At 44.9% G+C, this 25,928-nt stretch overlaps 2 protein-coding genes and 1 long non-coding RNA gene across 3 annotated transcripts; 2 read left to right on the plus strand and 1 right to left on the minus strand.

Moving 5' to 3' along the window:
• The first annotated feature begins 525 nt into the window (after nt 1–525).
• Nucleotides 526–24,058, plus strand: LOC115544142 (programmed cell death protein 10). Its single transcript, XM_030356970.1, has 8 exons — nt 526–664; nt 2,073–2,364; nt 3,500–3,553; nt 6,152–6,269; nt 13,793–13,919; nt 18,329–18,407; nt 22,311–22,393; nt 23,151–24,058. Exons 2-8 carry the CDS (start codon nt 2,275–2,277, stop codon nt 23,230–23,232), a joined length of 633 nt encoding a protein of 210 aa, XP_030212830.1. The 5' UTR covers nt 526–664; nt 2,073–2,274; the 3' UTR covers nt 23,233–24,058.
• Nucleotides 9,403–10,527, plus strand: LOC115544150 (uncharacterized). Its single transcript, XR_003976811.1, has 3 exons — nt 9,403–9,604; nt 9,795–9,996; nt 10,095–10,527. It is a non-coding gene; the product is annotated as an uncharacterized LOC115544150 (long non-coding RNA).
• On the minus strand, nt 10,755–12,381 carry LOC115544140 (myb/SANT-like DNA-binding domain-containing protein 4). The gene is made up of 3 exons (XM_030356969.1): nt 11,635–12,381; nt 11,434–11,507; nt 10,755–11,026 (listed from the first exon to the last, which is right to left on the minus strand). Exons 1-3 carry the CDS (start codon nt 12,056–12,058, stop codon nt 10,805–10,807), a joined length of 720 nt encoding a protein of 239 aa, XP_030212829.1. The 5' UTR covers nt 12,059–12,381; the 3' UTR covers nt 10,755–10,804.
• Nucleotides 24,059–25,928: the final 1,870 nt, after the last annotated feature.

Consider the following 25,928-nt stretch of genomic DNA (forward strand, 5'->3'; position numbering starts at 1 on the left):
TCAACAGACTTAATCTGTTGACCTGACTGTGTCATTCTTGGCCGACGCTACAATACGTTTAGGAGTTTATAGCCCCTATCGTGTGCGATTGTTTATCTGATTCATCGTTTCTCCGTGATAAAAAGGCATTCGTTAAAGCGGCCCTCAAGTCGGCCTAGTAGGTTTATTTCCACCCTTCCAATTTAGGCGGGAAATTGAACAGAGTTTGAACACAGTCCAAAGTCTAAATGGAAATTTCGCGTGTACGGATGAACTTTGCCATGGTAACAGCGAACTCCACCAAAGACGTCCTGACTCCTGTTACACTTTAGGATTATGGGTAGTGTAATACTTTTAAATAGAATCGCGAATAAAACGAGTTTTTCTAAAAACTAGAAGTTCACTTCCTTAACGTGTGGCTTCTATAGGAGCATATACAATAATTTCACAATATAACGGATTCTGACGACATTATGGCTTTAAATCAAAACCTTCAAAAATTAGAGGGATTTTTCTGTTGCTCGAACAATGACGACTTCCGGAGTCTTTTCGTCACCTCGGCTAAGCGGAAGTCGTCACCTCGCCTTGTCAGGAAAACACTTCCGCCTGAAGTTGAAAAGAAAACAGACCAAGCTAAATGGTTTTCGACGACACTACCTAACCATTAAAGACAATTAACCGAAAGGTAGATATATGTATATATTTTCATGAACCGCTAAAACGACACGATTTATACTCCGTTCCTTGTCTGTGCGCTTTAGTACTGTAACCATAAATAAAAACTAAAAACAAACCATTGAAGTAAGCTAGGATGCTATGCTAACGGCTGCTATCGACAGCAGGACTGCCCTTAATTAATCACCGACTCTTAAATTCCTAATTAATTTGTCACTCTAACAACCAAAGTGTGCCCATGTTGTGAATGTTCAGTTAGCCATAACCAGTCTTACAGCTGTTACACTGTCTGCTGGGACGTCCGCTCAAGTTAGCTCGATGCGTTAGCACTGCTGTTGGTGGATTGTCATGTTTGGTAGTTAAAAATCTACAGTATCTTAACAATATAATTGTATGGCTTCACAAATATATCTAGGTTAACTGTTTGATGAGCTCTTAATGAATGGGCCTAATGTGTGCCCCATAGGGATCACATTAAAAACATTCAGGTTTAATGTACAATTCATGTTTGGCTTTCTTTACGGGTTCCCTGAGGGGTATCTGAAGGTAATGCCATCGTCCCCATTAGCTCAGACCGATTGTTATTTTGTTGATCCGGGTTCAAAGAAATGTAAAAAATTGTTCCCCATTTGCATTACATTTGACTTCAAATAGAGTCTGTCTCTTCTTCACTGCCTAATATAGAAACCCCATATGCGTCAAGGTAAATTATCAAGTAACCAATGACAACATCTGTGATGACCAGAAACCTGGAGCTGGCATCATTTCAGTCGGCAAACAATGGGCAGCAAAGAAGAGCAGAGAATGCCCATATTCAAAGGGCTGAGAGCCGCAGTAGCACGAACAGCGTTTTTCAACCCAGATAAACAACGTAACACGTCTGAGAAATGGACATGCAGATGATGGGCATGTCTACCGTAACCTGCAAGTCACAAGATAGGTCAAATAAAGTGTGCATTCTACCTCACTGTTTACAGGAGGATCAAATTAGCCATGGCTAAGGATACACCGATGGGCTTTTGTCGCACGCTTTAGTTTTTTTATCAAAGATAATGACAGCCTTCAAAACGATTAAATGTGTCGTTGGAATGTTTAGGTAGACGCCTGACTGAAAGTTCTTGTTGGCTTTTCTCTTCGCTGCCATTGCATTTCTTGTAATGGGGTTGGGTACCAAATGCTTGCAGTAACGTAACCAATTAATCCTTGAAAAAAAAAAAATTGCTATTGGATCAAAATGGGACCAAAAGGAAGGTGCTTTATTATAATAATACAAATTTATGTGTCAGAAATTGGGCCTGGATCACATACGTGAAATGGTATCGAAGCGCAGTGTTTTGACCACAAATGATGCTACTGAACCCCGGAGCGTCTCAACACTTCTCCCATGCTTTGTTTTCTTTTCTCCTCTTTTTTTATAGCTGTTGTCACTCTGGAGCTCGGGAAAGTGTACGGGCGTGTGTGCGGCTGAGAGTTAGGGGGGTGTGTGTGTGTGTGTGTGTGTGCGTGCGTGCGTGTGTGTGTGTGTGTGAGTGTGTGTGTGTGAGTGAGAGAGAGAGTCAGTGTCTCCCCCTGCTGTAGCCTTTTATATCATTTTTATTGGGCCGGGTTCCAACCTGGAGAATGACAATGGAGGAGATGAAGAATGAAGCGGAGACCAGCTCCATGGTGTCCATGACGCTGTATGCTGTGATGTACCCAGTTTTCAACGAGGTAGGGCTTCTTCTGATGCACAGATGTTGCATTGCTTCTTCTGTTTTTATTGCTATATTTTGCAATATTCACATACCATTCGGCATGACAAGGCAGATGTAACGGGGGATACAGTGTTTACGTTTATCTCAAGCTTTTCAACGCTATTTCTTGCGACTTATTATTGCGAGTATTTTCCTCTTACTCTCACATATTTAGTGCATTGTGAACTGCAGACGAATGTCTAGCTTTCAAAGCGTAGCGGGAGTATTTTCTCCCCCAGTCATTTTACACACTTGTGGTCCTCAGCTTCCCACAAATATATATATTCACACAGTGCATCTAGATGTGTTCGCAACCACGTGGCGGTTGGTCACGCAAAAACACGCAGCAGGCTACGTGCCTATGCCCCGCTGTCACTCAGCACGCTGTCACGACCACACCCCATCCTACGGCTCTGCAGAATCCTCCCCAGAATCCTCGGCGAAAGATACTATGAACAGTCGCACAGTATTTGTGAGCAGTAGTAAAATATGGCAGTGTGGTTGAATAGTCATGGTCGTTTTAAAGGAGGACCAAACCCTTGAGGGCTCTCTGTAGGTTAAACACTTCTGATTGGCTGATATGGTTACCCTGTATCTGTGGATCATGATGCAACCCGCCTGTCTTCGAAATTGAAGAATGAAGGGAATAAACCTGAAAGCGTTTTCTATAGTCAGGGTCAGGGGAATTGGTTTTTCTTTAAGAGTCTCCACAGCGTCAGCAAGGCTAGACGCTGTTCAAACAGAGAGTTGATACAAAGAAAACTAGACACAGCCTTTCCTGGACTGGTGGGCCGTATCTGGAGTCCAGACATACAAACAAGCACCGTAAGATTGGAGCCTCTAGTTCAGGATGGACACGCACGTACGGACACACACACGCACTTCACACACGTGTCACAGACTGTCAATCGTTTCTTAGGTGTATTGATAAGAATAACTAAAACTAATACTTATTTTGATCGACTTATTCCATGAAGGGCGTTGTCAAATGGGTGCAATTATAAGCAATACTGTTGTCCTGTGAAAACGATTATGATTGAAAAGTGATACAGTGAAACTGCTGTTAGGTGAGGAATAGTCTTTTCTTATTTGTATGCCTTGTGTTTTTTCAGCTTGAGAGAATCAACCTTTCAGCGGCCCAGACTCTCAGAGCAGCCTTCATCAAGGTAGGAGCTCCCGCCTGGGGATGTGCAGGGGGCATCCGTCCATCTTTCATCCATTCATACACTGGGTTCTCCCCAGGATTTCTTCACAAAGTTGGAATGAGGGCAAAGCATCAAAAAGCTCTACTTATAATAACCGGCTTATAATCAAGTAATCGCCTTGTTTACAGTGTTTTTATTTAGTACTTGGGACCCATCCTCCAAATGAGGATGTTTGTCTTTTTTTTCTCCTCATGCTCTTGCATAACGCTAGTATCATCGTGCAGTGCAATTTTATTTATGCACTGCACGAATGCGATATCTTTTGTTTTACGACCATTTAAAGACCCCCCCCCCCCCCCCCCCCCCCCCCCCCCACCTTTGAAGCAAAGGACGATGCCACACTCCACCTAAGGTCCCCCCTATTAGGCTCCTCCGAACACGGACGCTGGGCGCCGGTGTGGAAGCCGTTATATTGTAAAGTGTGTGGAAAAATCCACACGGCCCCGGTGCACCATGTGCCACGCAGGAGGCGGTCGACACTGGGGCGTGCACGCTGATTCCTCGGCAGTGCAACAGGTGTGCAGCCTCAGTGCTTAAAGTGCAGCCGCGCTGTAGCTCTCTGCAACGCTCCAAACTAGGGCTGCACAATATATCAAATTTTTATCGCGATGACGATATTGGCGTCCCACGATGACACGTAGTGTTCTCGCGTAATTTTTTTTTTATTTTATTTTAATTTTAATTTTAAATTTTAAATAATGCATCCTCAAAAAAAAGAAAACGAAAGAAGAAACGAGCCCCGCCCATGCAGTAAACGCTCTACCTCCGCTGCAAAGCAAACCAAGCGCTCCCTGTACACTGCGACTGCGTGAGTCCGGCGCGAAGCGTGAAAAAGGGGGGCCTGGCGGCAATTTGCCGCTGAGCACAGTGTGTGGCTCCTACCACAAGGGGGTGGTAGAAATTCGAAAGATTTTTTTTTCAATGAATAATCGTGGTAAATAATCGTGATAATCATTTTGGCAATAATCGTGCAGCCCTGCTCCAAACCCTGGCGCGCTTCGCAGAACGATATCGATCAACAGCCATCATGCTAAAACAGGAACACAGCCTTGAGTTCGAACCCTCCCACTGGTTTGGTCCCTTGACCCGCTCTTCATTGAAGCTCTGCCGCCGCCCCGTTGGACTCGGCCCCCCCCCCCTCCCCCCCAAAAGACAATGCAGACAGACATTGTCCAAGCTCAATGCGATAAGGTCATGAGTTCCCAGTTGGTCTTTGTGGGGAATCAAACCGTTCTACTCAAGTGCCTCTTCTTGCCCCCCCAAACATCTTTCCCCTGATGGAGATCTGCCTTGACATGAATCAATATAAAGTTAAGCAGAGACGTGAGGCTGTAAGCACAATAATATACCTCAATATATATCCCCTTTGGCCGAAATCCGCAAAAAAGCCAGTCATTAAGAGTGCATGAAATTAGTTTTTAATAAAAACTTGGACTATTATAGGTGTGTGTGTGTGAGTGTATTTTTGTGTATCCCGACGTGTGCTGTGCTGTGCATTATCCTAAACCCCCACAGAGGGCAGCAGTTGACCAATGTTTTCCCCCTATAAACCGTATGTCCCAGAACACCAGAGCTAGCCTATCAGCGTCCCTCATTAGCATTACAATGCATCCTAATAGTCATAGTGAACAAGGAAAACACGTTTGATGTCCTTGTGTCAAGATCAGAGAACAGTTAAATTTGGATGTTGCAGAGTGTGAGTCTTGGGTTTACAGCTGGACCCCCGGGTGTAGTTAGTCTGTTGCTTCTAATTTACTTAACTATGGCCTTCAGCTTGTGATGACTTTGACTAATGAATCAGGGGTACTTTGTCTATGCAGTAGAACCTGACCTCAAGGCACTGGGTCAGGTTCGTTGCAAAAGCACAATGGCGGAACGAACAGCGACAATTTGATTAAACTAAAACTTGATTTATCTATCAAACACATAGGCCTTTCAGACTGTTGTACAAAGGCAGGAATCACATTTGAAGGCTATCATTTAAAAGAGAAACGTTGATGGGGTAAAATAAAATTCTAGATTTAAATGAAACCTAAAATATGAGGAAGGACAGCTGTAGATAATACCCCACGTTTTAAAGTAGAGATTGTTGAACCATCAATGGTCTGGAAGTTAGAAGTCAGAGCGGCGTGCTGCACCGTGACAGCCAGCAGGTCAGCCTCCCTGTGCCGGCCCTGTGGGGGGGGGGGGGTACACCTGCCACCCACAGCCTCATCAAAAGGCCCACTCAAGAAGACGCACTGGATCAAAGGGTGATTTCTGCTTTGGATGTTTGTGTATGGTCAGAAGCCAGCTCTTAAACGAGTTGACAATGACACAGGAGAGGAGTTACACCAAACTAGTGGGTTCCATACATAGAGTCGTAGCAGTCGATTCAAAAGCGAGGTTGTTTCCATATTGTTTGGCTGTCAAATAGTGTTTGAGTGATTTTGTTTTTGAGTGGGCATCAATCAAACAGGTGGGTTTTCAGGATGTTAGGGTGTAGGATGTGTGTTTAAGGATCATTTGTGTGTGTGTGTGTGTGTGTGTGTGCGTGTGCGTGCTTGCGCGCCCTCCCAGGCGGAACGAGAGAACCCTGGCCTGACCCAGGACATCATCATGAAGATCCTGGAGAAGAAGAACGTTCAAATCAACTTCACAGAGTCTCTGTTGCGCATGGCCGCCGATGATGTGGAAGGTGGGTGGGTGCCAGGGAAGTTAGGAAATCAATCGTTGGAATGCAAGTGTATGCGTGTGTGGAAACAACATACGCGCCTGTGCCTGCGCTGGATTTAGGAGTTATTATTTAGATTATTTAGATCAAATAATCTCGGATATAAATAACAATAATCGGGTTAAATAACTTGACATGGTGTGTCTGGTGTGTTGCCAGCATTCGTAGGGTTGATCAGCAGGTGCCATGCCGTAATTCCGACGCCTCATTGTTCCGACGTCTCAATGGTCCGAAATATTTCCCATGACCCTATGCCGACGGTTCAATGTTCCGAAAACGCAACCCATTGGTCCGAAGGTCCGTTTGTCCGACATTTAAAAAAGAAGGCGCATTAGGCCGACGGTTCAATATGCCGAATAGCATAGGCCAAGGCGCAATTCCACATGTCTGATTATGAAACCAAAAATAAAAGACGATGTAGGCTAAGTTCCAGCAGTGCACTTCACCAAGCCAGACTGTTGCTGTGGGCTTGAACGGTCACAAGAGGTGAATTTATGAAGCGCACGTTATACAAGGACTAATACTTTTCCCGTAAAGAAGTCAAACGGTGAGTGAAAAACAAATAAAAATGTTATCTTTAGTAGCTGTGTGTGGGCCTATATGTGTTTACAGTGGGCTTTTAGCCTAAATAATTTCGCTGGTATTGATTTAGTCAAACTTATACCTCATACTGTGTACTTAGTCGTGTGTGTGTGTGTGTGTGTGTGTGTGTGTGTGTGTGTGTGTGTGTGTGTGTGTGTGTGTGTGTGTGTGTGTGTGTGTGTGTGTGTGTGTGTGTGTGTGTGTGTGTGTGTGTGTGTGTGTGTGTGTGTGTTCGTTCGTGCCCGTGTTGAGAATTAGACCTACGCTTTCTGTCCATGGGGCTGAAACAGTGTTCAGTGTTTCCCCCAGCACTGTGTTGTTAAGGCGGCCGCCTTATCAACAATAGGGCCCCGCCTTGACTACCAATGTATATAAAATAAATAAAAAAAATTATCAATTTTTTTTTTTTTTTTTTTTTTTTAATTATTATGCATTAAAGGGACTCTTACCTTTGTTGCATTTTTACACTTTTTTTGGATAAGGTTAAATCGGTATTAATAAGGTAATAACACTCTAATATGCAAGACAGACCCACCAGGAGTAAAAACAAACAATTATTTTACTCTCATAATATTTAGTTAAAACTTCAACCAATAAAATTCTTCGGACCGAATGACCTTATTGGCCGACAGACCTGTCTGTTTGCTGCATGGATATATAACGTTTTCCGTCTGCTTCTTGTGGCGCATTCGGGCCCGCGTCATCAAGGCGCGTCCTCAACTAGAGGGTTTGTTTTGATTCCACGGCAGACAGTAGCGAGTAGCGACTGACGATGGCAGACCAAAGTGGTCCACGGCGTACTGAAACTGCACCATTCAGTCCGATTAGGGGACTCATCTCGGACTCAGACTCACAGAGTTACCCTCCTCTGGAGCCTCAGGAAGACCTCCAGACTGTTGGCCACCAACTGCACCATTCAGTCCGACAAGGGGACCCGATTCGGCCTCAGAAGCCAAGTGGTCCCGCTCCCCTGGATGATTCTCAGGACCTCCAGACCGTTGGCAACCAACCGCACCACTTAGTCCGATTAGGGGACCCGTTTCGGACTCAGACGCGAAGTTGTCCCGCTACTCTGGAGCTCCGGGAAGACCTCCAGACCGTTGGCACCCAACCGCACCACTCAGTCCGATTACGTGACCCATTTCGGACTCAGACGCGACGTTGTCCCGCTACTCTGGAGCTACAGGAAGACCTCCAGACCGTTGGCACCCAACCGCACCACTCAGCCCGATTACGGGACCCATTTCGGACTCAGACGCGACGTTGTCCCGCTACTCTGGAGCTACAGGAAGACCTCCAGACCGTTGGCACCCAACCGCACCACTCAGTCCGATTACGGGACCCATTTCGGACTCAGACGCGACGTTGTCCCGCTACTCTGGAGCTACAGGAAGACCTCCAGACCGTTGGCACCCAACCGCACCATTCAGTCCGATTAGGGGACCCATTTCGGCCTCAGACGCTACGTTGTCCCGCTACTCTGTTTGTAATGCTCATACACCTTTCTTATACTCAGTGGGACCACTGTCCTTCAACATGGGGCCTCAAAACGGTATCACACGAAGCCCATAAAATTACAGTGAGCCACCTGCTAAATTTCTTGTTTACTAGACCCCTGGGGCCGGATTCACAAAGCATTCTTAGGAAGAAAAAAGTTCTTAAGTAGCACTTTTTTCTTAACTATGTTCTTAAGACAAAATTTAAGAAGATTTGATATTCTTGAAGAATTTCTTAGTTTTTTCTTAACTTTTTTCTCAACTTTCTTCTTAAGTTTTTTCCTAAGTTCCTACGTTTTTTCCTAAGAAAGTACTTAAGAACAAATGAGATTCTTGAAGACAAAGTTCTTGAATTTCTTCTCAAATTTCTTCACAACTTTAAGATAACCCTTCACCAGTCTTAAACCAGCTGAAGTGAAAAGGTAAGTCTTTCTTTAAACATATCTATATGACATTTATATGAATTCATTAATATATTGCTTAAACCAAGACTATATGTTAAACAATGTTGTGAATTTAAGCTTGTCATACTAGTTTTAATATATCAAAAAAGCCTATTTTGACAATATTAAAAGAAATGGGCCTAAACTCTGTCAGTTACTATTGATAATACCAGACAGTGTTGAGAAGTAATAGTTATGAAGGATGCTTGATTATACTTGAATGTTCTCTTAAGTATATCTAGAAGGCAGTTGTATTTATTTAGATTATTAGATAATTTCAGTAGGCCAAGTCACTGAAAACATATTACTCTTTTTTTTTTAGATGGAAGTCCTTTGGGTGGCAGTTAGGGAGGAAAATCCACCAAGGCCATTGAGAGACAGAATGGATCCGCTCATACTCCCTGATCACATGTTGATTCGACAATATAGGCTCCCTAGGCCTGCAATTATTTATTTGGCAGATATGCTTTCAAATGACCTGAAAAGGAAAACAAGGCGATCGTCACCCCTTCCGGTTGTAACGCAAATTATGGCTGCCCTGAGATTTTTGGCCTCTGGGTCTTTTCAAATGGTGGTGGGGGGCACCCTGGGTGTGAGCCAATCATCCGTTAGCCGAGTGGTCAGAGATGTCACAAATGCACTCTGTAGAAGAGCACGGCAGTTCATCAAGTTTCCAGCAACAGACGCAGAATGCATTCAAACCAAACAGAAATTCTGTGAAATAGCTGGATTTCCAAACGTGCTGGGGGCAGTTGATGGGACACATATTGCAATCAAAGTATGATAATGTACAAATATCCTATTCTTGTATTCTTGTTATTTTGGATCCATTATGCTTTATGTTGTTTATAAAAATATTGACTTGAATATATGTATATATATATATATACATATATATATATATACATATATATGTGTGTGTGTTACGTGGGGATTAATGTGCTAACTAACTTATATATATTTCATAGGCACCAAGTGATGAGGAGGATGGCTTTGTCAATAGAAAGAACTTCCACTCCATTAACACTCAGGTGATCTGTGATGCAACACTAAGGGTTACTGACCTTGTGGCAAGGTGGCCAGGCAGTACCCACGACTCCTTCATATTGATGAATTCGGGAACAGGCATAAAATTTAATGAAGGAGAAATGCCAGATGGATGGTTGTTAGGTGAGTAACTAGTGATGAATTTTAATTTAGACCACACAAAATCATTCACTGTATAATACTTCAATAATTGACCTAACTACTTTCCTAACCAATAAAAGGTGATAGTGGCTACGCTCTACGACCATGGCTGATGACTCCAATCCTCCACCCAGCAACAGAGCCTGAACAGCGCTACAGCCGTGCGCAACGCAAAACCAGAAGTGTTGTGGAGAGGTGCATTGGGGTTGTCAAATCCAGATTTCGATGCATTGACCGCTCTGGTGGAGTGCTCCAATACACCCCTGAAAAGGGGTGTAAAATCATCACCTGTGCCTTCATCCTGCACAACATCTGCATGATGTACCGGCTGCCTCTTCCGGATGTTCCAGACCACCATGAACCAGAGGGAGATGGCCCCGTCCCCGCCCCATGTAATACCGGCATTCAAGTGAGACAAGAGCTTGTAAGGAGGAGATTCATGTGAATAAATAAATAATAAACGACACCTGAAAATCTATGAGCAATTTCTTTTATTATTAATATTACTAATACTCATTACTAATACTAATATATAATATATTACTCTAATATAATATAATACAATACTTTATAATACTCTAATCTATAATATATTACTCTAATATATTATATACTACTATAATATAATACAATACTCTAATACTCTAATATATATCTAATATAATACTATAATACTCTAATATACTCTAATATAATATAATCCAATACTCTAATACTCTAATATATATACAATACTCTAATATACTCTATACTACTCTAATATATTATTTCTAATACTAATACATTCTTCCTAATATTCCTTTTTTTTTAGCTCAAATTTGGCTTTGGCCAAGAGCAGTTTCTCTCTCTCCACCAGTAGAAGTTGCTCTTGAACCCTTCTAAGTCCTCGCACTTCCTCCAAAAGGTCTCTTTGAATACAGATCATGTCCTCCATGCTGGGTGTCATCACTGGTGTGGGCTGGAGGATGGATTCTGAAATTAGTTGTGAGAGACTAAGATCTTCTTCAGAATTCTGTAAGAACAAAAAGAACAGCAGAAGGTTCAATTCAATTGTAAAAACCAAGGGGTAAATGTCAGGACTGAGTGAGAACTGAGATTTCCATCTCTGCAGTCATCTCATCTAGGAAATCAAATTCCAGTAACAGCCTAGGCTACTGTTTTACTGTGTTACAGCATACAGCAATACATAACTGTAATTACACTACTTTTGTAATGCATTATGCCCAACACTGGATGGTAGGCGCAGAAAGACACTCATGCTGAAAAGTCAATTTCTCCCCTCCTCTTTTGTTTGACATTGAATAGCTGGATGGCCCAGGGGACATACCTCCTCAAACTCTTCACAAAAGAGGCAGCTTTCCTTAACAATATAAAAATATATGGTGTGGTAGTCATTGTCTGATACAGTTATAAACTTACATTTTGTTGAACTTCAAGTTCAATGTGGGGGGGGACAATGTCTTCAGTCATCAGATCAAGGTCCACCATAGCATCTACAGAAAAGCAACAGAATCAGGAAAATTGGGCCATTAGATAGGTAGTGAAAAAAAAAAGCTTCATCAACAGGATCAACGTAATGATCAATAGCTAACAGTTAGTGACAGTAGCTTGTGAGCTTACCCGTTTGTGTCTGCTGTAGCAGCTGCATACAGCTGTGGTCTCCAGTGTCCACCCCTCCTTGAACGCCTCCTACCAGAGATTCCCCTATCATCCCCAAAATCTTCTCCTCCAAAGGGTCGAGTTTAACAGAGGACGTCCCTCCTCCTGTCTTCCTCGTCTCCCTCGTCCTCTCAGCAGCTTTTTTCTTTACGAGGGATTTTACGTCCGCCCATTTTTTTTTTATTGCAATCGCATCGCGCTCCGTCTCCCCTACTGCGGACACCGATTGGGCAACTTTCGCCCACGCCCTCTTCTTATTATCTGCAGTGACAACGTTATCCAACTTCCCCATTAACATTCTTTGCCTCGAAACCACCTCCTCCACCAACACCTCCAACTCCTGTTTTGAAAAGTTCTTGCTGCGCTTGGCACTGTTGTCCTCCATTTTTTCGGTTTATTATTTAACGGTTTATTCTCCGTGAAACCCAAACCATAAACATCAACAAAGTACACGTAACATAGCAACGGGGCCAGCCCCCACCGCTGCTCCAGCAACAACAAGAGCGCACGAGGACGAACATTACATGCATTCCTCTACTACGTTAACAATCTAAGAAGTTCTTAAGTGAGAAAACTAAGAAGTTCGTAAGACAATCGACAATTCTTAAGAAAAAAATGGTGAATAGCGTTTAAGAAGATTCTTAGGAACTTCTTATATGTTTTCTTAAGAATCTTCTTAAGTTTTATCTTAAGAACACTTTAGTGAATCCGGCCCCTGGTAGATATTATGACCCCTGGGAGTCTAAACATAACCGATGGGAGTCTAAACATAACCCATTGGAGTCTAGAACTTTTGTACTGTAGCGACCCTGGGACAGTTAAATAGTTTGTGTGTTATGTGTTACATTATATTTCGTTGTCCGCTATGCCAGTTGTTCTATGTGCATGTATTGTAATGTTCTTCTTGTCAATCAGCGTGGGGGCGAATCATTAGGTCAGCTGGGGGAGGGCCTTGGAAGAACAGGAGGGTGGGGGCCTGCACGCGAGTGAGACCGTGTTGGGGGTTGCCGGGGTAACCGGGGTTTGTTTTGTGTCGGTTTTCTGCCGTTGGTTACAATGTTACGGGTTTCAGTGACCTGGTTTTGGTTCATTAAAACTACCTTCAACTACTAATGACTCGACATCATTATGTCACCGGCGAGGTCGTTACAGTACTCTAAAAAATAACGCTTAGGGGGTGGAGCATTGGAGGAAGGCGGGATGATTTGAATGTGCTGTAATTCTCAAATGCAACAAAGGTATGAGTCCCTTTAACAAAGTAGAAAACTCTCGTAGGGAAAGAAAACATACTTCCATCAGGTGTAAAAATAAAGATCAATAATGCATCGGTGTTCACAACAACACAACAATGGTCGTGACATCAAGCTTTTTTAATTGAATTTAACCGGGGAGACCCCCCCCCCCCCCCCCCCGCTCCTTGACCACCTTGACTAAGACATTTACTGGGGGAAACACTGGTGTTGAAATGAAGTGAAGCGTTGTCACTTTGCTCTCAAATATTCATCGTGAGCGTGATATGTAGGCCTATGTTGTATTTTTGGAGCGTTCCCTCTTCGTAATAACTATCAAACCAAACATCCTTCACATTCACCGAGCGAACATTATGAAGGACAATGCACATTTCTCGCTAAAAATGTTTACATAAACGCATTTAATGGCGTAACTATGTTATTATTTCCACCCAGAATAAAGAAAGATGTCGGCCACATGCTTCTGTGCAAGCGTCACTACTCTCTGCAAGTGACGTCGGGTCAAGCTCCACCACGCTGATTGGCTATCGCGGCTAAGCATCACGCGTTGGAGCGTTGAAAGTTAAATTTTTGAACTCCGGGCGTTGGTGCGTTGGGCGCGTTACTGCGTTTACGTGCGTAATTACGTGCGTCTACCACATCTAACGCGACGCTTCAACGCGTGTAACGCGGTTGGTGTGGCCGTACCTCACACAGTGTGTGTGTGTCTATGTGTGTGTGTGTGTGTGTGAGACATGCTTTTTAACCTGGCAAGGATAAAAAAAAAAAAAACTATCAGGTTATAATTGCACAGTGCACGCCCCCACCATATTCAGGTGTGTATTCAGGTGTGTCATTCCAATGCTCCCCCCCCTCCCCTCCTCCTGCAGAGTTCATGATTGACCGTCCAGAGCAGGAGTTCCTGGACCTGAACGAGAAGGCCCGAGCTCTGAAGCACATCCTCAGCAAGATCCCAGATGAGATCAACGACCGAGTCCGCTTCCTGCAGACCATCAAGTGAGTCTGAGGCTCACCCCCCCCCCCACTCACAGAGGGGGGGTCCCTCACAGGGGACCTCTTACAAGGGGGGGGGGGGGGGGGGGGCCCATGGCCAGGGTGGCTGTCCAACGCAGTCACGTCTGCTGTCACTCAGAAACAAGGGATCACTATTGTGTGTGTGTGTGACTTAGAAGGGCCAATGTGTTGTTTTTGTTTAGTCAGCTTTGTTATTGGACAAAACGGGAACATTGCCAGAGATTGCCTGTGGTCGGGCCTCTTTTCGATCTTCGAGTCAAAAGCAAAGACAATCAAAAAAATAATAAAAATACAACGATGCCACACACACACAGACACACACCGTGGCCCTTACGTACGAGTGTTCCCAACCACCCCAGACCATTGGTCCGTCACAGACGGACTCCTGGAGTTTAGTGCAGCAGGTCATGACCGTCTGCCATTGGTCGACTCCTCTGAGCCCTTGGCCTGCTCTCCACCGTCCGGTCGTCCTCAGGGCGTCAGCTGTGTAATGGTGTCCCTCAGTGTGTGTGTGTTGAGCCGGCGGGCTGCGCAGGGCGGAGTATGTAAATACGGCTGAGTCATGTCTCTGTGGCCGCCTCCGTCCATTTACAGAACACAGATAGACCCCACCTCCACTGAGCCCTGACCCCACCCTCACTGACTCCACCTCCACTGAGCCCTGACCCCACCCTCACTGACTCCACCTTCACTGAGCCCTGACTCCACCCTCACTGACTCCACCTTCACTGAGCCCTGACTCCACCCTCACTGACTCCACCTTCACTGAGCCCTGACTCCACCCTCACTGACTCCACCTTCACTGAGCCCTGACTCCACCCTCACTGACTCCACCCTCACTGACTCCACCCTCACTGACTCCACCTTCACTGACCCCACCACCACTGACCCCACCTCCACTGACCCCACCTCCACTGACTCCACCTTCACTGACCCCACCTTCACTGACTCCACCTTCACTGACCCCACCACCACTGACCCCACCACCACTGACCCCACCTTCACTGACCCCACCTTCATTGACTCCACCTTCATTGACTCCACCTTCACTGACCCCACCTTCATTGACCCCACCTCCACTGACCCCACCTTCACTGACCCCACCTTCACTGACCCCACCTTCATTGACTCCACCTTCATTGACTCCACCTTCACTGACCCCACCACTGACTCCACCACCACTGACCCCACCTTCACTGACTCCACCACCACTGACTCCACCACCACTGACTCCACCACCACTGACCCCACCACCACTGACTCCACCCTCACTGACTCCACCCTCACTGAGCCCTGACTCCACCACCACTGACCCCACCACCACTGACTCCACCACCACTGACTCCACCACCACTGACCCCACCTTCACTGACTCCACCACCACTGACCCCACCTTTCCGGACCCAACCTTCACTGACACCACCTCCACTGTAGAGTTTAGATTCTCTGCCCGGGTCAGGACGATATTTCCCCCCACCCTAACCCTTTTTTTTTTCTTTATTGGCCTAATCTTAGGAGAAATCTATGCCATAAACAGAAATATTATAGGCCTTTTTTACACGGGTCTTCTCAATGCCGTGGAACACACCGTTCACTTGCATGGGTAGTAGTCCGGTAACTTGTCCACCCTAATCATCCCCCTGTATAATTGGCTGATTCATTAATTCCCTCAATCTCCACCTCAAGCTGGTTAGTGGTGAGCGTTCTGGCGCAGATTGGCTGCCGTGCATCACCCAAGTGGGTGCTACACACTGGTGGTGGTGACTTAGGTCCCCCAATTCACTGTTAGCGTCTTTGGGTCATTGAAAAGCGCTATATAAATATAATGAATTATTATTATTATTAATATTGTCAACCCCAGCGTCTTCGGTTGCTAAACGACTACAACGTCTTTGGCAGACTATTTCTGTGCTGATCAACCCTACGAATGCTGGTAACCAGTGTGCGAAGTACCCGTCAATTTTCGGGGGGTCCCCATCCCCCGATTGTTGCGCAATACCGATCTAAATTATCTCAATATGCAGTTGACCTATAACATTACAATATTTCATGGGTGCAAGCAATCAGTCTATAGCCTACATGACAACACACACAAGCACACAATAATTGTTGATAATCCGATATGCTATAGTAGCCTATTTGTAAAGCAACACTTCAGCCAATGCAGCCTCCTATGTCAGTACTGTCATAGGAGGCTGCATTGGCTAAAGTTGTTTGGATGCACGATGTATTATAACAAGGAGAAGCAAAGTTGTTCATTACAATGCAAACATAACAATAATTGGCACCAATGAGGCGCACTTAGAAGAGCAATCAACAACTGAATAAATGCCAGGTATAGCCTATCGGAGACTGGCACGCATTCAGTGCACTTGCGAATGAAAGCCTGCACTATGACCGATCGTGTGACATTATTTAACCATCCATCTACAGCAAATATGATCAGACAGACACATCATTGAACACATACACAAAGCACATTCGTCCAACCACGGCGGATGCTGACAACATTGTGACACAAGCCAAACATCACGTAGGCAGGTGCGCTCTCTCTCTCGCGCGCCCCTCTCTCGCTCTCGAATGCACATAAACAATTAGGTCTACTCCAACTGGCAAGACTTGGCTGCTCCACTAAGGCCACAACCAACGCCTTCATAACAGTGCAGTATGCAGAAGCAGGAAATGACATGCAAGCACACAGTCGGACTGAAACCAACCGCAACGCCTTCGTAACATTACAGTATGCCGAAGCAGGAGAGGACATGCATGCACACAGTCGCACTCACTCATCTTATGCACAGCGCACCCTATATCCCGGTTTTATCATCACAGTTCAGTCACTGCAAAGATTTAAAAGATAGCCTCTTACCTTAAAGGATAAATCTGGTGTAAAATGGATCTGGGATATATTTAATATAATAACGAGTTGGAAAGTTCGTTTTGGAGCGAAACAGTGCGTATTTTATTGTATGACAATGTTTATATGTGAAGCACTTTGAGTCTGCCTTGTGTATGAAAAGTGCTGTATAAATAAAGTTGCCTTGCCTTGCCTTAAGGACATTTCATACACACAGTACCATCGGTAGTACACCCGTCGACGCCACCTTGTTTTTAAGACTCGATAAGTAGATTGGCGAACACAGAGCTTGCGTGTTGCTGACGGATGTTACAATCTCTGTGTTCGTCAATCTACCTATCGAGTCTTAAAAACAAGACGGCGTCGACAGGTGAAACCCCCTTCTCAGGCTGAAGGCATGGCTTTTAAGCACACCTTCGCAGGTGTACAAATGAACTTGATTATTCCCATGCACCACCCATTGCACTGCCACTGCAAGGCCAGTTGGGGTATGGAGGGGCGTCAAAGGGAAACAATAGAGTGGTCATGTGTGTAAGTTCTTTAGAAAAAGAAACAAAAAGATTCCATTCAGGTGAGTGGCTCGGCAGGAAGCCCAGACGACTTCTGTTGAGAAAAATACGATTTAGAATATTAAAGGAAATGGAAAATAAATGGCATGAAAATCCTTCCTAAATTACTTATTGAATGGGGTTTGAACCCCCGGTCAACCGGGTGCGAGTCCGACACGTACCTCGAGACTATCAGCCAGTCTATAAATGCATGGTCGATATTAAATTAAAATATGTTAAGCTTAATACTACTGATGCATTCAACAGATCAGGGATTTCCTTGCCAGATAGCCTCCCTAACTAACCTGAGCGAGGAGAGGCTGAACTGCGTTGATGGAACGGCTTTAGCCTCAGGTGGAAGTTGGCGTTAGTTCTAATCAACTAAGCGCTGCTTTCGTTAGCGACTTTGAAGGAATACCCCTCAAGTATACGAAACTAAGTATACACAACACAAAGTTTACACAACCAAGTAAACACTACACAAAGTATACACAGCCTTGTATCACTACACAAAGTATACACAACCAAGTATACACAACACAAAGTTTACACAACCAAGTAAACACTACACAAAGTATACATAACCAAGTATACACAACTAAGTATAAACAACACAAAGTATTCACGACAAAAAGTATACGCAGCATATTGTTGTGCGTGTGTCTGATACCGTGTGCATCGTTGACGTCCCGCCTACCTTCTGTGTAGAGCATGTCTGGGTGGAGCCATGGAGGTCTGTGTTGATGTCTGGACCCACTGAGTGTCTTGTTAATGTCTGGACCCACTGAGAGTCTGTTGTTGTCTGGACCCACTGGGTGTTCGTTAATATCTGACCAAATGTTTGACCAAAATAATCGTGATTATGATTTTTTTTTCTATAATCTTGCAGCCCTAACTGAGAGTCTGTGTTGATGTCTGGACCCACTGAGGGTGTTTGAATGAGTTCTGTAATAGCCTTGTCATAATCTGTTTCTGCTCGGTTACAGGGACATTGCCAGCGCCATCAAAGAGCTGCTGGACACAGTCAACAACGTCATAAAGAAATACCAGTACCAGAACCGCAGGGTGAGCAGACCAATGGTCTCTTGCTCTCTCACTCTCTCTCGCTCTTTCATTTATTTGAATTTCCACCCGCCCCATTTCAGCAGATTATTCTCTTTTCAACTGTAAGGTGTGCGTGCAGCTCCGGGTTTGGTTTAGGGAATCGGACACACAATTTGCATGAAGAGTACAGCCGAAGCTTCTCGCTCTCGCTCTCTCTTTCGCTCTCCCTCTCACTCTCTGACTAATTTAAACATACTCATGTCCTCTGTTCTATCTAACTTAAGCTTTTACCTATAAATAATTTCCTCTGTTCCAACTTAACCTAACTCATGTAACTAACTTAACCTAACCTATAATTAATTAGGTGAGTTCTGCATGCAGGGCTCAACTATTGTTCTTAAGTTTTATTCTTTCTTTCTTTATATCCAAGTTTTCTCTTTATTATTCTCTACAAACTTTTGGACCTATCTCCTTCCTCAATTTTTCACCTAGAGACTCCATTCAAATTTTAAAAAGTTCTTATTAGCTTGGAATGCGCCTCTTTTCAGATTTCTTAAATATTTAATACTTTTTAAGATATTCTACTTTTAAAGTACTATATATTTTTTACCATGGGAGTCAAACGGAGGGCGGCGGATTTAGTTACTTTTTTAAGACGTAACTAAATCAATTTTCAACCGTTTATCTTTGCTCAAACTATTTAACAAATCTACACACTTGTATTTTCAATAATCATTTCAACTTTCTTCCGAATCACAGTTTTAGTTTCATACCGGCTTAGTTTTCAGCTGTTTTCAGTGAAGACGTCTGCCCATTCTGACACTCCTACTTGACATCGTAACTCAGGCGCTCAGGTCCACTTGACATCGGGTAGGTGCATGACAGTAGTACCGTAAAACTTCAATAGCCCAGGCTTTTAATTGTTTCATTCACTGAACTTTCGAACAAAACTCTTGCTCAGCAAAGATGTTGAATACTATCAAATGTATTATTTAAAGCAGTATGAATTGCCGTTAACGTTTCGGGGCCGCCGGGCTGATTACTGCGGGATAACAATATTACGTTTATAAATGTTCCTTGTAGCGCCGCCCGGCAGCCTGAGCTGTGCAACCGCCACCTCTCACTCACTCAACACATGCAACACATACAATCTGTCAACGTCGCAACCAATTCGATTTTGTCTAGAGGGGAGTAACTGAGCGCCCCCTCCCGAAGTGGTACAGCCCAGATCGGCATTGAACTGCGATTGGTCGGAAAGACGTAACGGCTAATGACAACATTGAACTCTCGTGCAGGCTCAAACAGAGTGACACACACACACACACACACTTTTAAGGAGTTTTTCACCCGCTCCGTATCGAGCATATTCCACGCTTTAAGCACCCGGGCTTCTAGTATACGGCGAGCTGGGGCTCCCATGTTCCCCCCTGCGGTGTATTCCTTGTCCGCATCCCCTGCCATCCAGTTGTGATACGATTCATGCAGATAGCTTTGAACGGCTGATTCCATGGATGTAGGCCTACTTTGCGTGCGCCCTGATTTCCAGCCGATGTGGCAAAGCTGTATGGTTATGCTGTTGAGAGCTTAAATAGATACTATATAAGTTGACTATGAACAATTATTGCAGTTTCTTTCCTTCTCAAACTACGTTAGAATTGCATGTTCATCAGCCCGATTTTCTAATTTTCTCGGGGGAGAAACCCCTCGAACCTCCCGGTTTTAAAAGGATTAACTTCTTGGCTACAGCCCCGAATGTTTTAAATTGCTAGCGACGCTCCTGTCGTAACTCATTCATTTGTCAACCATTTAATGTTTTTCAAAGCATTTAACATATCTACACATTTGTATCTTCAATAATATCCAAATGGAATTTCGATATCATTTATACTTTATTCAGAATCACAGTTTTAGTTTCATACCGGCTTCGTTTTCAGTTGGTCTCATTGATTTACGTTGACGCTGGAGCGTGAGGACGTTCAGCATTGTTGCCAGATTGGGCGTTTTTTCCAGGCCGGATTGGCCTACTTTTGGAGGACGTTCAAGCAGTGCTGCCAGATTGGGCGTTATTCCCGCTCTATTGGGCTACTTTTATTCACGCACCGGCTCGCTATTCTCTTAAACACACACACACACACACACTAGGGTTTCCGCGGTATACGGTATTACCGGTGTTACCGGTGTTGAGGCCAAAACCCCGAGGTTTTTTTTGCTTGTTTTTTTCAGTAATAAAAAACGAATTCAGTCAATATGAATAATATAATTAAGAAAATTAAAATGCGTAGAATAGGCCACAGTTCTGCTCTGTGCGGGAGAATTGTCGCGCCGAGAATTGACATGCTACCTTAGAAGACCGGTAACCATAGCAACGCCGGTAAACAAACCCCTCGAAGCCCAATCCCTACGTGAGCTCCCCGCGCTACGGCCATCCGGATGCGCACAGAGCTTTAGGCCGTGATTTTATGATATATAAAACTATATTTTACTATTATATATAGAACGTTATAAGACGCCGAGAATTGGCGCGCTGCCAGCCGCTGTCACCGAGTGTGAGAGGGGAGTTGATGGAGAAGATGGCGGTTGACCTATAGTTTCAAAGTTAATACCGTTTATACCCTATGTCCACACCGCGGAAACCCTAACACACACACACGCACACGCACACACCCACCAGCAGTGCAGGGCAATTCATTTGACTTTCAAATTCTTCATTCCAAGTCATTTTACATTTCTGCACTTTATTTGTTTCCAACCATTTACATTTTCTTAAATGGTGTGCATGTTTACAATACTTACTCCATTTAGACTTTTGTTCAAATTCCTTCACTTGATTTAAGCCATTTAACGTTTCGTAATGTCTTAATCCATGTGGCATCATTAAATGCAGTACTACAGCACTCACCGCATTTTCTGCAGGAAATGCATTTTCTAGCTTCTTCATAACCTAACTCATGAAACTAACTTTACTCGCCTAACCTTGCATAACTCATGTCCACTGTTCTAACTAACTTGAGCTAACTCATTTTAACTTGATTAACTTACCTTACACCTGTCCCCTGTTCTAACTACCTTAACCTAACTCAACTTAACCAACATAACCTATCTTTTGACCAGTGTTTCCGCTAGAAGAAATTGGTGCCGGTCATGTGACCGGGAAGGTTTAATTTTACCGGTCAAATTGGAAAAGAATCGGTCGGATATTGTCCGTGTTTATTGCACTCAAAAAAATTGAAGTGTGTGATCATATTTTGATTCGCCATGTTTGTTAAATACCGATACTCCGCAAAGCTTGCCGCCGTTTAGTTCATAAACCTACGGTAGTCTATAGCGATCAATTTGAGCGAGTGCACGAAATGTAACAACTTATTTATTTTATCACACAGGCTACGCTACAATCAAAACCCTCATTGTTTTACATGAATTGGCTAAACAAATGACTACTGTAGCATATTGAAACACAATTCAGTGAACACATTCAAAAGTATTCCTGCTCAATTTAAAAGGTTGAATCTCCTCGTGACTGAATGTTTGTAGACAGCGCGCATGCTGTATGCGCGCAGCGGTGCAGGGTTGATGCGCTCCACTTTTTTCTGTGGAGAACCAGCGCCTTGAATATTCTGCATAAAACGAAACCGGATCGTTTTCGCCCGTTTCGGCTCCGTGTGGACGGGGCCTTATTTCCAATCGGTCATTCTGACTGAAGACATTTAGAATTTTCGGTCCTCCTCATTTTTTTCCGGTCCAAGACCGGTAAATACCGGACAACGGGAACTCTGCTTTTGACCCCTGTTCTAACTAACCTAACGGAACTCGTGTTAAGTTAACCAACCTAACCTAACTCTTGTCCCCTGTTCTAACTAACCTAACATGACTTAACTCATGTTAACTAGCCTAACCTACCTCCTCTCCCCTGCTCTCCGGTTCAAGGCCCTGGAGCACCAGAAGAAGGAGTTTGTGAAGTACTCCAAGAGCTTCAGCGACACCCTGAAGACCTACTTCAAGGACGGAAAGTGAGTATTTCAACCAGGACCGCTAGTTACCTCTAGTTAGCTCTAGTAACGAGTACGACCCTGCAGTCACCCAGGGCCGCTAGTTACCTCTAGTAGTGAGTACGACCCCGCAGTCACCCAGGGCTGCTAGTTACCTCTAGTTACCTCTAGTAGTGAGTACGACCCCGCATTCACCCAGGGCTGCTAGTTACCTCTAGTTACCTCTAGTAGTGAGTACGACCCCGCAGTCACCCAGGGCTGCTAGTTACCTCTAGTAGTGAGTACGACCCCGCATTCACCCAGGGCTGCTAGTTACCTCTAGTTACCTCTAGTAGTGAGTACGACCCCGCAGTCATCCAGGGCTGCTAGTTACCTCTAGTTACCTCTAGTAGTGAGTACGACCCCGCAGTCACCCAGGGCCGCTAGTTACCTCTAGTTACCTCTAGTAGTGAGTACGACCCCGCAGTCACCCAGGGCCGCTAGTTACCTCTAGTTACCTCTAGTAGTGAGTACGACCCCGCATTCACCCAGGGCTGCTAGTTACCTCTAGTTACCTCTAGTAGTGAGTACGACCCCGCAGTCACCCAGGGCCGCTAGTTACCTCTAGTTACCTATAGTTCTGTAGCAATAGCACTCTTTAGGTCTGCTTGATGACTGTGTGTGTGTGTGTGTGTGTGTGTGTGTGTGTGTGTGTGTGTGTGTGTGTGTGTGTGTGTGTGTGTGTGTGTGTGTGTGTGTGTGTGTGTGTGTGTGTGTGTGTGTTTTCTCTCCCTTACAGGGCAATTAACGTGTTCATCAGTGCCAACCGGCTCATCCACCAAACCAACCTCATTCTCCAAACCTTCAAGACCGTGGCCTAGCAGACCACCACCCCGCTGCCCCCCCCCCCCCCCCTCCTCTGGGGGCTGCTGATAGGACGCTTGCAGAGGGGAGGACCCCTATATGTAAATTAGAGAGTTGATTTTAGAGCTGGGCTGAATTCCATTCGATCGAGTTTCCAACCGAGGGAGTGAAGGTGCCATCTTTTCTTTTTTTATCTTTTTCTTTTTTTTCCTCAGACAGGATTTGTCCGGTCATGAAGTGTGGAGCACAGAATGCTGTCAGCCAAACATCTTGACGGTTGATTTTATTCAGACAGTTTTAATTTATAACCCTGGTCTTTGTTGTTATTGGGTTACTTTTTTTTTGCAGGAGAGGTGTTTATTAAAGACTAATTGCCATTTTTCTAATATATTCCCGTTGATAATTTGACTTTTAGCTTTCCGATCGTAGTGGTGAGTCTAGGTGTGTGCGCTGCAGTACGCTATCCGTTTGTACGCCCCCCCCCCCCCCCCCTTCCTCACCCTGTTTGCTTTGAGGTTCCCCCCCAACCCCTGTAAAAAAAGGCTTCGGTCTCTTGTGTTCACTTGGCTGGGGGAGGAACCAGAGGGGGTTTCTGGGCTGTGGCCCCGTGCGGCCCCTCTAGCCAACCCGCTGCCATCCTTGCTCTCCAGAAGACCGCCAAAAGACTTTCAGCACACTGCGCCTTACAAGACGTCCCGTAACATTCCCTCCCCGTCACTGAGTGTGCTAGCATACGGAGCATTCCCTGACCCTGGGATTGCAGTGGGAGAGAGATAGACGCCCTGTATTTAACGGATATCTGGTTGCAAATGTTCAATAAACAGTTTCCAAATGTTAACTTTTTTTCGTATCTTATGTATCTTTTGTCTAGCTCATCTTTAGTGTGTGTGTGTGTGTGTGTGTGTGTGTGTGTGTGTGTGTGTGTGTGTGTGTGTGTGTGTGTGTGTGTGTGTGTGTGTGTGTGTGTGTGTGTTTTCCAGCACCACAGGTGTGCAGCCTTCCCCAGCCCCTAATTATCTAATTAGTTTGACTAGTCTGACTTGTGTGTCCGCCGTCCGGTGAGGAGGTTTGAAGAGGCCACCAACCTCATACAGTTTCCCTGTGGCTGGCCCTTTAAACAACAGACTCTGAACCAAAACTAACCTCACCACAGCTGAACCTACAAAGCGCTAGCCTGTAAAACCTTTGTTGTGAGCTGACTATGAAAGATCTACATTGTGGGCCTAACGGGAAACCCCACCCCCCACCCGGCTGGGACGTCATCGAGATTAGATTTGTCTTAGAATAGAGATCTTGATTCTCCACTATCAAACGTGAATACATTCCGTATCCAAGGTTGAATTACAGTGTTTGCGGATCTTTTAAACATTAACCTAGAACTAATAATGCATTTCCAAATGGGTTTGAAAATATTTTTGAATAAAGCCACATAGATTAAGACATAAAGAAACGTTAATTGGCTTAAATCAAGTAAAGGGATTTGAACAAAAGTCTAAATGGAGTAAACAATGTAAACATGCACACTATTTTGATTTTCATGTCCCATGGCATGAAAATCTCACTTTTTAACATAAATATGACTTCCCCTATCCTGCCTATGCTCCCCCAGTGGCTCAAACTTGCGTTCGTGACTAGGTGTTCTGCTTGCCTTTGAATAAACGGAGGCTGAAGCGCGCTGATTTGGAATGTGGTCCCACATGTCGTCATAAAGGATCTAAGCCCCTCCCCTTTCTCTGCCTTTCCCGCCCAGAGAATTTGGCCCGCCAATGAGACACGACCATGCGAGCGCCACGTGTGTGTGTGTGTGTGTGTGTGTGTGTGTGTGTGTGTGTGTGTGTGATAACACACACTGTAACGCAAGTGATTGCTGTTGTTATGGCGCATAACACGTCAGTTCTTTGACGTCTCTTGTATTTCCACGTGACTGTAGTAGGGGTTATCTCAGCCATGGTTGAGAAAGAATTGGGGATAAGGAACTTTGGCTTTGGCTCCCTGAAGTACATGAACTGCGACATGCTGCCTGCCACCGGCTGCCGCGAGGCACCACCGCCCGGCAGCGGGCAGCAGGCAGCGCGCGGTTCAGTCTACTTCAAATTCCTGTGGAAGTGGAAGAACCAGAGACGACGGAGAACCCGCCAAAGTCGTTTGTGATTCATAATATCGTCTGGAGGTGCACACAGCTTTGCCCGTAATAATATGTATTATATGATATAGATATCCATGCATCATTTGATATTATTTAGATATACAGCTCCAGGACTGTAACGCAATTTTCGTACACTTCCTTGTTATTTGGATAACCGTTCTGCTGTTGGTGTTATGGCGCGTAACACGTCAGACTCTCATCTCTGGTGTTTCCACAACGAGACTCGTAGTGGGGGTTATCTCAGCCATGGTTGAGAATGAATTGGGGGGAAAGGAACTTTGGGTTTGACTCCCTGAAGTACATGAACCACGACATGAAGGAGAAAGGGATTGTTCGCCGTGAATGTCTCCCGCTTGAGCGCAGCTTACCGCTGCCGAGGCGCCGGTGGTCCCTTGGCAGCGAGGCTCCGGCGGGAGACAAGCGCGGTCGACAATCGCGGGCAACAATGGTCTGGTCCTGGCAATCGTCCTCCTGCAGGCGGGGTTGGTTGGAAAGCTCCCGCTCCGTCTGTTCCGCCACGTGGAGAGCCACATCGAGGGTCGGGGGCGTGGTGAGGCGGACGTGCTG

This window comes from Gadus morhua, chromosome 5, assembly GCF_902167405.1.
Source record: "Gadus morhua chromosome 5, gadMor3.0, whole genome shotgun sequence".
Lineage (NCBI taxonomy): Eukaryota > Metazoa > Chordata > Actinopteri > Gadiformes > Gadidae > Gadus > Gadus morhua.

Excerpts from the sequence above, each read along its gene's own strand:
- LOC115544142 (XM_030356970.1), top strand. The coding sequence starts at position 2,275 with ATGACAATGGAGGAGATGAAGAATGAAGCGGAGACCAGCTCCATGGTG. Across the intron at positions 2,365-3,499 it reads TGTACCCAGTTTTCAACGAG|CTTGAGAGAATCAACCTTTC; the intron begins GTAGGGCTTCTT and ends GTGTTTTTTCAG. Across the intron at positions 6,270-13,792 it reads GGCCGCCGATGATGTGGAAG|AGTTCATGATTGACCGTCCA; the intron begins GTGGGTGGGTGC and ends CTCCTCCTGCAG.
- LOC115544140 (XM_030356969.1), bottom strand. The coding sequence starts at position 12,058 with ATGGAGGACAACAGTGCCAAGCGCAGCAAGAACTTTTCAAAACAGGAG. Across the intron at positions 11,508-11,634 it reads GCTACAGCAGACACAAACGG|ATGCTATGGTGGACCTTGAT; the intron begins GTAAGCTCACAA and ends GCTTTTCTGTAG. Across the intron at positions 11,027-11,433 it reads AACTTGAAGTTCAACAAAAT|AATTCTGAAGAAGATCTTAG; the intron begins GTAAGTTTATAA and ends TTGTTCTTACAG.